Source organism: Aphis gossypii, chromosome 1 (genome assembly GCF_020184175.1).
Source record: "Aphis gossypii isolate Hap1 chromosome 1, ASM2018417v2, whole genome shotgun sequence".
Classification (NCBI taxonomy): Eukaryota; Metazoa; Arthropoda; class Insecta; order Hemiptera; family Aphididae; genus Aphis; species Aphis gossypii.
Window position 1 is genome coordinate 81,580,395 of NC_065530.1, and position 12,626 is coordinate 81,593,020.

Sequence of the window (12,626 nt, forward strand, 5' to 3'; positions counted from 1 at the left end):
TCAAGATATAAGTAATTAAGTATAATGAAAATTGGTAACAAATAACAATATTGTAATGTCTATATGGCTATTTTCAAGTTAAAATAATAAACGTGTTTTATTTTAAGTTAAGTTTTTTTTATTATTAAATTATAGTTATATATCTTATAATTTTTAACAAAATATATTTTAAGTTATGAGTATTCAATTGTATATATAATCTTGTATATATTTATAAGAAAAATTAAAGGAAGCAATATAATTTTCTTTTATGCACAATGTATTTATTTTTTAAAATTTAAATTTGTGTATTACTTAGTTTAAAAATTGCTTAATATATTTAAATTGCATATCATTTTTAATTTACTATTATAACATTGATTACATTACGAGGTTATTTTTAATTTTTTTTTTTATTAAAATATACTTTTCCTTTTTTTATGACAACTTAACTAGTTATTTACTTTATTTTTAATTAAATATCCAATTAGATATAAAGACCATTCTACAAAAACATTTATAATACATTTTTTCAATAAAAAAATAAGGCCCTATTTTTTTATTCAAATTTAATAAATGTATTAAAAATTATATTATGTTTATAATTGATATTTAAATTATAAATCCATTATTTTATCTACCTATATAAAATGTTTACATTGATTGTTTTATCATTTAAAACTGATATTATACATTATCTTTTATTTAATTATAGAATATATAAATAATACTTATATTTATTAAATATACTACGGTAAAATAACTGTATTTCGTTTAATATTTTTCTTAGCAATTATTTATAGAATTGGTTTTATTATTATTTTATTTAAGTAAAAATTAATTTGTTAATTGATTTTTTTTTCAGCTAATTTTAAACACTTTTTTAACACGATGATTAAAAATTGAATTTGTCATGGCAAAATCATGATAAACATTGTATAAATAAATTAAAAAATACCATAAGTGTGATATTGATATTAAAACAAAAACCTAATATATATATATAAATACATATATATTTATTTAATTATACTTAATTAAATGGTTTTCAAGAGTAAATGACTTGGAGAAACAAGTTTTTATAGTCAATGAAAGTAATAAATGTAAGTTTATATATGTCACAACAAACATTTAATTTTCATTACTTATATGAAAGTGCATTTACTTGTTATTACGATAATCACTTTACACTTGTAAGTTGTAGAATAGTATTAAGATAATGCGATGTATCCATAAATGATACATTTTAAAGTTGCAACCAGAAATATCGAAATTAAAAACATTTTAAAAATACTGAGGAAAATATTTGTTACAAAGTCACAGGTACTACAACCAAGAAATTATATTTAAATTAATTATTAAAAATATGAATATTTATCGAAAAATATTAGTAAATAGTGATACATTTAACAATAAATTATCAAGTAAATTAATATAAATTTTCAGGTTTTAAAATTAATAAAAATAAATATTTAAAATATATTTGATGTATCTATAATACAATAAATTTATGGATTAAATAATTATCAAAACTTTTATTAACTTGGATGTGTATTGTAAATGGTTGAAATGTAATGATTTTTGTCTTAAATAAAAACTGCATACTAATTTTAATATTGAAAATTTAATACATTGCTAAAGACGAAGTTCTTATTAAATTTGGAGTTTTTGTAATATTTTTCATTTAAATTTTAATATTGAAAACTATTTTTTAGATTTTTCATTAGGTTTTCAATGTTATAAATTCTTCATATATCAGCTATAAACAAGATATAGCCTAACAGAGGATAATGGAAAAAGGCTATAAAGTGGCACCAAAATTGCATGATTCAGAGGCAGTTTAAATACGTGATAAACCTTGTAGGTAAAGTCAGAGATGGTGATAACATTTTAAGAATTTCTCCAACATAACCAAGTTCCAAAAATATATAAAAAAAACCGGGGTTGCCATGACACATGATCATTATAGGAATTCCTCTACATCATATTTCTTAACATTGCAATTTCACAGCTTTCTTGTCATTTAAAAATAAAATAATTATGAGGATTTCAATATATTTGAAGTTATGAAAGTTAGTTGACTTCACAAGAATAAATCATAGTTTTTAATGGCCATAAAAAAAATACTTATTTAGGGTACCTATTAAATTATAACCAAAAGAATGAAACTCTCGTATAAACAGAGATATAGTATAATACTATAATCTAACATTACTACATAAGGTAGTTTAATACATTAATAAAACAATTTAATTTAATTTGAATTAATGAGTATTAACAACCATATTTTAAGGAATTATAATATTGATTAAAATGTAAATAGGTACTCAAGGATTCAGATTCACCATGAAATTTTAAAACCATTCGTTTAAATATTTTATGTCATGAATTTATATTGTAATAAAATTTTTATTTAATATGTATCAAACATTGTTTGAGTATACGAAATGACATATATATATATATATTATATGTAATAACGTTTAACAAATTATAATTTAGAATTTATAATCTGTTTATTTAGTTGTTGTGAAACAAAACTTATTTTATATATTGGATTTATTATATAACTCTATTGTCATTTAAACCATTTTAAATTTTCAGTATGTGAATTTTTTGGGAAATTTTATAATTGTAAACCAATATTAAAATTTAAGATTAGAGCAAATGTACTGATCTGAAACATAATGACAGAAAAAAATCATTACACTTATCATTGTAAAACTAATACCACCAAGCTCTACTGAGAATCTAAAATGAAATAGACAATAGCTAATAGCTATGTACATTGTACTTATTATACCTATAATTTATTTACAATCGATTTCAAAGACATTAAAATATTACAAATAAAAATAACAAATGATTTTTGATTATAATGAATCGAATACGATACTTTCATTAGTATTTTTAATGACAATTTTTTACGAAAAAGAAATCTATTTTTAATACAAATACTTGTATCATTTTTCTATAATATTTATCATAGAAATAGAATTATTTAGTTATTTACACACAGTTAGAATCATTTAAACAACTTTCTTCATTTGGACTATAATGGATTATTATAAAATCTATTTAAAATTTGAATGAAGTAGATATATTAATTTATGTTAAACAACATTATTTGAAGCAACAAACATGGTTGAGTGAAAGTGAACAATAATTTTGGCATTCTTGTTTAACAGTGGTTCAACTTGTCTCTCATCTCTCCGAAATGTTTTTATACGCTTATAAATTGTCTTCTTTGTTATAAAAGACAACGTATTTATAAGTAAATTATTCCTTGTTATATCGAATATTATTTTACAAAATGATGTATTTCTACTAACCAATAAGTTTATTCTCTTTATTGTTGGCTTATATTTGTATTGTAATGGTAGGTCATTTATATTCAATACATTGTGTTTATCAAATAGTTTACTGATCCGTGCATTGAATAATAAGAAAATAAAAACAAATAAGGTTAAAAAATATATGTTTGTAAATTATTATTTAGATTAAATATTAAGTAAGTACCTACCTATAGTAGTTACTAATTGTAAGTTAGTCAGTTTAGGTATACTTATAATTACAAAAAACAACTGTACTAACTGTTGAAGTTCAATAATATTTTATTTTTACGAATATTCAGAGTTAATATATTTGTATCTGATTATTTCAATATTCGTTGTTTAATTTTTAAAGGTACTATTATAATATTATATATGTTAAATGACATGCAAAATCATATTTTTTCTAGTCCAATTTTAATTCTAATTTAGAATTATCTTAATTAATATGATAAATGATAATATATTTTAAAAACATTTTATAAACGTAGAATAATTCTTATTTCTACAATTAATAAAGGTTAGATTTTTATAAATAAACAAAGATTTATTTGTAAAATTACTAGTCCTTATTAAAATATCTAAATTGCTTTTTAAATTGTAATTTTAAATAGAGGTGCATAATGCTAGAAAGTTTCTCATACCTTGCTATTTGATGTGCGTCTACAGTCTTGTCATTTTGAAATCTGCAATCAACAAACGCTACTGTTGGTACTCCGTTACCCTTGTGAAAACACTCCAACGCTTCTTCCGTACTAGTAACACGGTTTACAGTCCATTCAAGATTTCTGGCTGTTGTTGTTATAGATTGCCATACTGAATCATCTTTAGATGTTACTAACAGTATCTATAAAATATTGTAAATTATATTTAATTTGGAACAAACAAAACAAATATAAAAATAATTTTTATTATACACTATATAGTGAACAGTATGAAAGAATATTATTGTGCACCTGTGTGGGCCAGAAGTGTTCACTGAAATAAATTTAATTTACAGTTAAATAACACAACGAGGTTATCGTAGGTGCTGTAAGATTAACAGAATTATATAAATAGGACGTTTTTAGATCTACGTATACAAGCCCAAAGTGAAAATGTTGTTAAAATTAACCATTCTGATCTAACCACAGTTTCAAAAAAATATAGTAAATAAGTAATACCTACCTAAAAGACTAAAATCTAGAAACTTTATGTGAATATGACATTCTCAAAATATAAGAAAACAGAGAAAATGCGGGGAAGCAGGTGGACAAACACAAAGTTTAAAATCATTTTTATTTTGTTAGCGCTCCTACTAGTGGAATCCTATTTGACCTAAATTGAGCATAGTAGACGGCCTTAAACTGTATAAAGACTGAGCAAGGCAATTATAAATGTATGCTACACAAATGGAGTATGACTGATTCCTTACTTTTTGAATGTGAGATAATATGCACAAAACTACATGCCACATTGTCAAGTAATGCCAAAGGTCAATAATGGTGTAAGGAATAACAACGTTGTACTAAGTGGACCAGCGGCGGTCAAATGATTTGAGGAACTTCATTCTAATAACTAAAGAGGAAAAAGAATTAATCCTATTCTGTTAATATTTTAGCGTATTTATTTTGTTTTATAATACATACATTGTGATTTATGAATTTAAATACGTTATTGTAATGTTACAAGCCAAATGTCATAAGTATATAAATAATGGGTTACTTAAAAAGATAACAGAGCCACATGTGCTCTTGGTCCTAGTCTATACTCTATAGAATGTATTGTAACTAATGACTAAATAAAGATGATACAAAGATAAGCAGTTTGATAAACATTTCGTGTGATATGTATTAAAAATATAATATATATTTATATGTCTGAATAACGATAATATTAAAATTATGCTTTCATGCAAAATAAAAATGAATACAAATCTAAAATGGATTGAAATGATTAGTGTTAATAAAATAAAATATAAAAAAACTGTAAGAATTTCAAGTTTAAAACTAGGATGAAAATATAAAAGTATTGATAATTTTAATTTCGCTTTATTTACATTATGATTAGTTAAATTTTGTTTCTTGGCCCTTTAAAAAAAAATATTTGAATAACAATAAATCTATCGAATTTGTTCTCTAGTGAAGCTATTAAAATTGTGAATAAAGTAGACAGTAATTTAATTAAACAATGATTATCAGTTATAAGCTAATTATTTTGAAATTTATTATGTTTTTAAACTCTTACTAATTAGAAATTAAGATAGAAATGGAATGGATAAAAGCGATTCGTGAATCTTAATACACATACTTAGAAAGTTCTTATCTATGAATATGTCAATATAATATATTACAGTGTCACACATATGCGATAGGTATTTAACTCTATAATAACATACAGAATTATAATATATTAAATATAATAGAAAATATTGTTGTTTTAAAGTTATGGTTTATTCTAAATTTCTTATTACGAGTTTTAAAATAAAAAAAAAACGTTAAGCTTAACGTTCATCATAATATTTATGCTTAATTTTTTAATTTTTTTTTATTGAAGATAAGCATACGATTTATCAATTATAATAATATGGTATATTAAATATATTTTTTTAAATATTTAAATATTCTATTACCTTTATCAAATTTTAAATTAAATGTTATGAAATGTCATACCTTTTTTAACGAAGTATTTGAACGTAGGTCTTGAATATATTTTGAGCAACCAAACATGAAGTTGTTAAAATTGTCAGGTGTCTAAAAAAATATAAAAATATTAGTATTATATTTAAATTTATAATTATGATCGCTCAGTTAGCTAAAATTAAAATGTAGAAATCAAGTGGAATAAATATTTATTTTATCTTGTATTTATATGATATAAAGAATTTTAATACCTATTTTATAATATAGCTTTTTAACTAACCGTTATTGTTAAATAAAATTTAAATAAACAAAGAAGGGTTATTATATATTATACAATATATATGAACAACAATCAATAAATAATATGTAAATTAATTTAACTACATATATAAAAATATGTATGTTAAAATCAATAAGTATAATTATATTACAAATTTAATTAAGTTGTGTCATTCAGAAATAAAGAATATCATTCAATAATCTTAAAAAACGGTTATGAAACAAAATACACTTAAATGTTTTAATAATATGCTAATACACAGGTAATTAAAACAAATAGCTTAAATCATAATTAAGAATATCTATTAAAAACAAGTACTTATAAATTATAGTTAATTTTAATTGTATAATATACTCGTTGTAATAATAATCATGCGTTATCTAAATAATTAGTATTCAAATTATTTTAAAAATCTATAAATATATTAAATATTTGAAGTAGCTAATAACTGTTTAATAAAAACATAAAATACATAATATGTACAACCAACTGTATTTTTAATACATATTTAATGTGTAACTTGAATATAAAATATAATAATATGAAACGACCAATAGTAAATAAATATTTTAAAATAATTTATGACGTTCAATTATCCTGTTAACCAATATGGTTCCCGTGATAATTGTTTGTGATCAATTACAGAAGTTTACTTGAAATCCCTACGATTAATATTTAAAAATAATAGTTTATATAAATATTCTCATTTTCAGTAATTCTTTTTTAGTTTTATCTGACAATTTTGAAAAACATTACTAACTTAACATACTTTATAAAGCACCCTAGGACACTATATTGCTCAAAATATGATGTCAAACACACAATTAATAAAACAAAACACATTATTGTAAAACTTATGACTTTATGAGCTTAGAATTTAGAATTTTTTTCCCGTTTATATCTTAATTCATAGGTTAATTATTTTATCATACTCATTACGCAGAATAAAGATATAATCGTAATTTGTGGTGGTTTTGAAAAGATAACATTTTTGGACAGCCTTTTTTCAATTTAATGGGTACACTAATTGATTTATAGTAGTTTAAATCTGCTCGAATTTATATTGGTATTTAGTTACAGAAAACCGAATAGAAAGGCAACAAATCCCAATCTACGTCAGTAATTAAGAGAGAAAAAAGTCTGTACGATTAAATTCGATACTCAAAGTAATTCGATCAACAATATATTACAAATACATACACACTCATATAATATATATATATATTTTTTGTAAAAAGAAAACCGGTGGATAATCGTTATATTGCTTAAAGCTTATAATTTATAATCGTTTAATGATTTATGAATAGACGATAAAATAATTATGGATTTTGATTGTCCTTAAAGTATGATGAAAATATGTATTATACCTTTAGTTATTTCACAAAATATACAAGTATTTAGTCTATACATATAAATTAATTATTTTAAATATAATTATAGAAATATAAATAAAGTTATATTAGAGTTATCCTCATTTCTCATCCTTCATTTTTATAATTATAGGTACTTTTAATACCAAACCGTGAGTAGGTATAGATAAATAAATTTATAATTTAGTTATTAAATGTATGTTTCTCGACGAATTATTATTTGATGGTCCTCAAAACTTATAAATATTAAACAACAAATGTTTTATTTTCTGTAATTAAATATTATTCCGATTTTTTTTTCCAAGAGTTATTTTAAATACTTTTTGAATGACATCTTGTTACCTTTTTTTCTATTTTTAGTCAAATTGTATTTGTGACACATTGTATTTAAATGTTTTACTTTTTTGTCAACATTTTTTCATAATTGTATGATGTTTTTTATAGAGTTCTTTCAAATACTGATACCATTTTTTCCGTTTTTTGGTCAAGGGAGGTTATATTACAATATATTTGATTGTTTAACTCTTTTTCTTTTGGTAAACCAACAAGATATTTTTCTAATTTTTTTCTATAAATCTCCTATGGTATAACCACGTCGACTTTGTTCACATTTTATATTCGAATTCTTAGCATACGTTTTGAGTTAATAGCAGACGTGTTTAAATTATTTAATTTGTTTCCGAAAAACAACCGATGTACAGTAATATGATATAAAGCAAAATACACAATAAAATAATTTAGAATAAGAAAATATGTGTATAATATTATGTGTGTAATAATATGTATATGCGTCAAAAACTTTTACCAAGATTTAAAGTTGTGAAATAATGCAAGCAAATTTGGGAATAATTATTTTTATTTTTATTTTAATCTACAATATACATAGATAGTTTAATTATAGATAGTAAATAAAAAATGTATGTTAATAGCTACTACTCAAGGGTAGTCGAGTAACTCAGTTTGAATAAAATAAATAAATTATAGTTATAGAAGATAAATAATTTGAAAGTCTTATGGGTTACTTGAATCAGCAATTTACTGTACAGGGATAATAGAATAGATACAATTTAAACATTTTAGTTTTTCAAAATTATTTAAATATTAAGTATTGTTTTATAAATTATGTATTTATATTTTTAATGTACTTAATACTTATAGCTACCATTTAAAGTATTTATTAAATTACTATTAAGATTTTCTGCTTAACAGATTTTATTTTGTAAATTAGTAAAAGGAAATCAGTGTTCTAACCAAATGCATATATTTTAACACGATAAAAAAGTTTATTTTATTTAGCTACATTGCTTATCATAGATGATAAATAATATCGAGTTTTACTTTAATTATTTTTTGATGGATTTTATATTTACTTGCGCTAGTGGAGAATCACTTCGGTTTATTGGTGAATATGCATCTACTGTGTCCCTTGACAAGTCGGACGTAGATCCACTCCTTCTACAACAATTGTCCCACATTTCTGGCAGGATATTTAGTAGCTATAACATTACAGTTAAAAACATTATAAATAATAATTTGAAGCCTCAAGTTAATTTAATTAATAAATCGCAATTTTCAAATGTTGAAAGTGATAATTATTTAGTACATTTAAATTTATTTTCACTTTAATTAGTTTACCATTAGTTGAACAGTAATTTTCATATTTATAAATAATTGTACCGAACTTTTAATTAACTTTTCATGATGTTTTTATTATGTAATCAATACTTGAGTGAAAAACGACAATTTGTAATCTTTGAACTACTATTTTCATCTTTTTAAATTTATTTAAGGATTTAATTCAGTGGCGTCATTACTTTTTTAACTAGGGTAACCATTTACTGATTTACTACCTCATCATTTTTACGCTACTATATGCACATGGTAAGGTCGCATAAATGCAAGAATATGAAGAATGTCATTCAACAAATTTATAAGTGCTAATTAACATCAATAAATTCTACAACAAATTTTAAGACAGTAAAATTATTAAACACATGAATAATTTGTAAATAAACCTTTTATTAGTAATTTACAACTCTTATGTTAATAAATTACCATTGTTCTACGGAATTAGAAAATCATCACACTCTTATACTAGATTGTACATAATTATGCAGCAGTCTGTATAAATGTAAGCGTTCTTAACTCGACCAGTATTTTATTGATTATTTCTAAATTTCTAAATTTTTATTAACGTTCACATCAATAGTTTTAATAATAAAATGACCTTATATTTTTTAAATGTGCCTACTTGAGGTTAAACTAAACATTAAACTGGGTCAATTGCATGAACTGCTACCCCCCTAAATGATGCCACTGGGGTTTAGTTCTTGATACGTGAACAAAATTAATCTATTTGTTTTAAGGTAACAAAAATAATTTTATTAAAATGATTAATTGTTTATATATATATAAAAAAAATTATTTAGTAAAGAAGATTACTTTATGCAATATATTTTACTTTTTTCAAGAAGCCATTTTAAAAATATTGTTAATTATAGTATAACATAGTGCTTATTCGATTTTTAAATAATGTTTGAGCGATGACAAAACTCGTTTGAAACTTTAAGTTCCGTGTTTTAAGGCAATATTACTTTTAGTTATTTACAGTTGATTAACTTATACTTAACTCCGTGTTACTAAAACACTATAGTATGTGTAACATTATAACCAAATGAAAATTTTTATTAATTTTTATCATTAAATGAAAATTAAATTAATACATAATTGTATCATATTAAAACAAATAACTTAATTGAAAAAAAATATATTTCTAATTAGTGGATTCATATATAGTATTAGTATTTATATGATTAAGTATTATTATTATTTTATTATTTAAGTATTATATACAAACAACTGATCACGAGAGAAACTGTGACAGGTCGGCTAGTTATATAATATAATTTAAATATTTAATATATTATATTATATAGGTATTAGCAATATTGTAAAATTTTATCTTAAATAGGTTTTTAAAAAAATATTTTATATAGGCATTAAATATATTAATATAATTATAGTGTATAATAAACACGTTTTTTTATATTTAAGAAAAAATAATATTAAATGGTTTTCGTTCACGTATTGATATATACGTAGGTAACTTTGAAATATGATACATAAAATTAAAAATTAAACATAGTTATTAATAAAATGTATTCTGCTTTAATTTTAAAATAAATATGTTGTTATTTGACAAGCGTTCATAAAAACTTATAAAATAAAACCTTAAAAGTTATCAAATATCAGTAAATATAATCAACAAAAATAAAAGGTGTAATTTTCTACCTGCTAAACTATAGCACATCATATACTACTTAAAAAATAATAGTAGTTAACTTCAATTAAATAGTATAACTCGTTATAGTTTATTTATAAATAAAGGGTACATCTGTTAGATGTTATTTAATAACCAATAATGAATAAACAAATAATCAATTGTTTTTAAGGTGCTATCAATTATATTGATTCTTCAATGTTAAAAAAATTGATTGCAAATCGTTTTTTGCTTTTATTAATGCACTTATATTTTCAAGATGTATTTTTGGTAAAATTATATTTCTGTTATGATGTCACACAAAACTTAACTTGTCTTGTTGTGTATAAAATAATATATTAATATTTAATACTCTATATGTTATTTTTATGTTATTTTCCCCAGGCTCAATATTTAATTTAAAACTAAGTACGCTACACAATGCTACTATCTTTGTTTAATATAAAGTTGTATAATATGAGCTATGAACCCATTGGATACACTCACTTCGTATTGTCCTTAATAGAATGGCCATAATGTATAAAACGTTGATGCGGATAAGTCACGTTTCAAAACTAGTAAAGTGTATTATGAAGAAGATAATTCAAGTTTTATCTTCAGGTATGTGATTAAGATACCAATATTTTGAAGGCATGGACTATAAGTTTCCCAGAGGAGGTAAAAACGTATTACCAAAAATCCACAAGGGAAATTGAGAACTTGATACATTTATTGTTCTCATATTATAGATACATTATAGACACCAGTATTATATATTAATAGAATCTAAAATTAATCTCATTTTAAAGCACTTAATTTTATTTAAATTTAAAAACATGAAAAATAGTACAATTTTTTTTAATGTATAACATTATTGATTCGTTTATTCTAATGAAAGGATTATAATTTAAATATATAATTGTGTGTTTGAAGGGCTATATAGTAATATAATAATTCAGAATCATCTTTAAAATTGTATACATATTTGAAAATATGCTATTTAAATAATATTATAATAGTAAGTAGTACAATACTTTAAAATACTTTTAATTGTTTTCTTTAATAGATTTGAAGACAAAAAAATCAATATTGAAAATACAATATGGATAAAACCAAAATTTAATACATTTCTTAACTTGTATTAAAATTAAATTGACTAATAGCGTATCATTATTTGATTTTTAAGAGATTGTTAAATATTTAAGTACTTATCAGTTATTAATTGAATGAATGCTGTAATGGGAACCTGGCATTATAAGAAATTATAATTATATATAATAAAATAATAAATAATTTATAATAAATTATAAATTCCTCATTCACTTGTTTTTAGTTTTTATATTATTCTAATTACGTAACTACATGTTTATTATTTAGCGCCCGACTTTTTCTTAGATTCCCTTATAGATTAATAAGAAATGTTATTTATTTATTTTTTGATATTGTGATTTCAATAATAATCTGGGTTAAGTATAATTGGCAAAATAAAAATATTTTATGAAATTCTATAAATATAATAATTAAAAATCTTACAAGTTGTAAATTTACGATATTCAATTTTTTGTATCGTCTATAAAATATTAATAGTATTTCTTTCAAAATATTTTTGATAAAATTATGTTCATATTTAAAACAAAGTTTTCGAAAACTTTTTCTACCTTAATACTTAAATACTTGATTCTTATACAGTTATATATGAAAATACAAATAATTTGGTTCAAAAAATTAATTATTGTAGTGTTCTGAAATCATTATTATTAAAGCTAAGACTAACTATAGGTAACT

General features: G+C 21.7%; 1 protein-coding gene across 6 annotated transcripts in view; it reads right to left on the reverse strand.

The window, feature by feature from the left end:
* LOC114124975 (high affinity cAMP-specific and IBMX-insensitive 3',5'-cyclic phosphodiesterase 8) overlaps positions 1-12,626 on the reverse strand; it is a 70,528-nt gene that overhangs the window by 25,588 nt on the left and 32,314 nt on the right. For 5 of the 6 annotated variants that reach the window (XM_050196926.1, XM_050197024.1, XM_027988437.2 and 2 more), the window contains 3 exons: positions 8,953-9,078; positions 5,963-6,043; positions 3,956-4,158 (listed from right to left, as the gene is read on the reverse strand). In XM_050196926.1, coding sequence (XP_050052883.1) covers positions 3,956-4,158; positions 5,963-6,043; positions 8,953-9,078 — 410 coding nt within the window. Of the gene's footprint in view, positions 1-3,955; positions 4,159-4,725; positions 4,846-5,962; positions 6,044-8,952; positions 9,079-12,626 lie in introns of those variants that run through there. The other variant, XM_027988440.2, reaches the window with a different exon arrangement.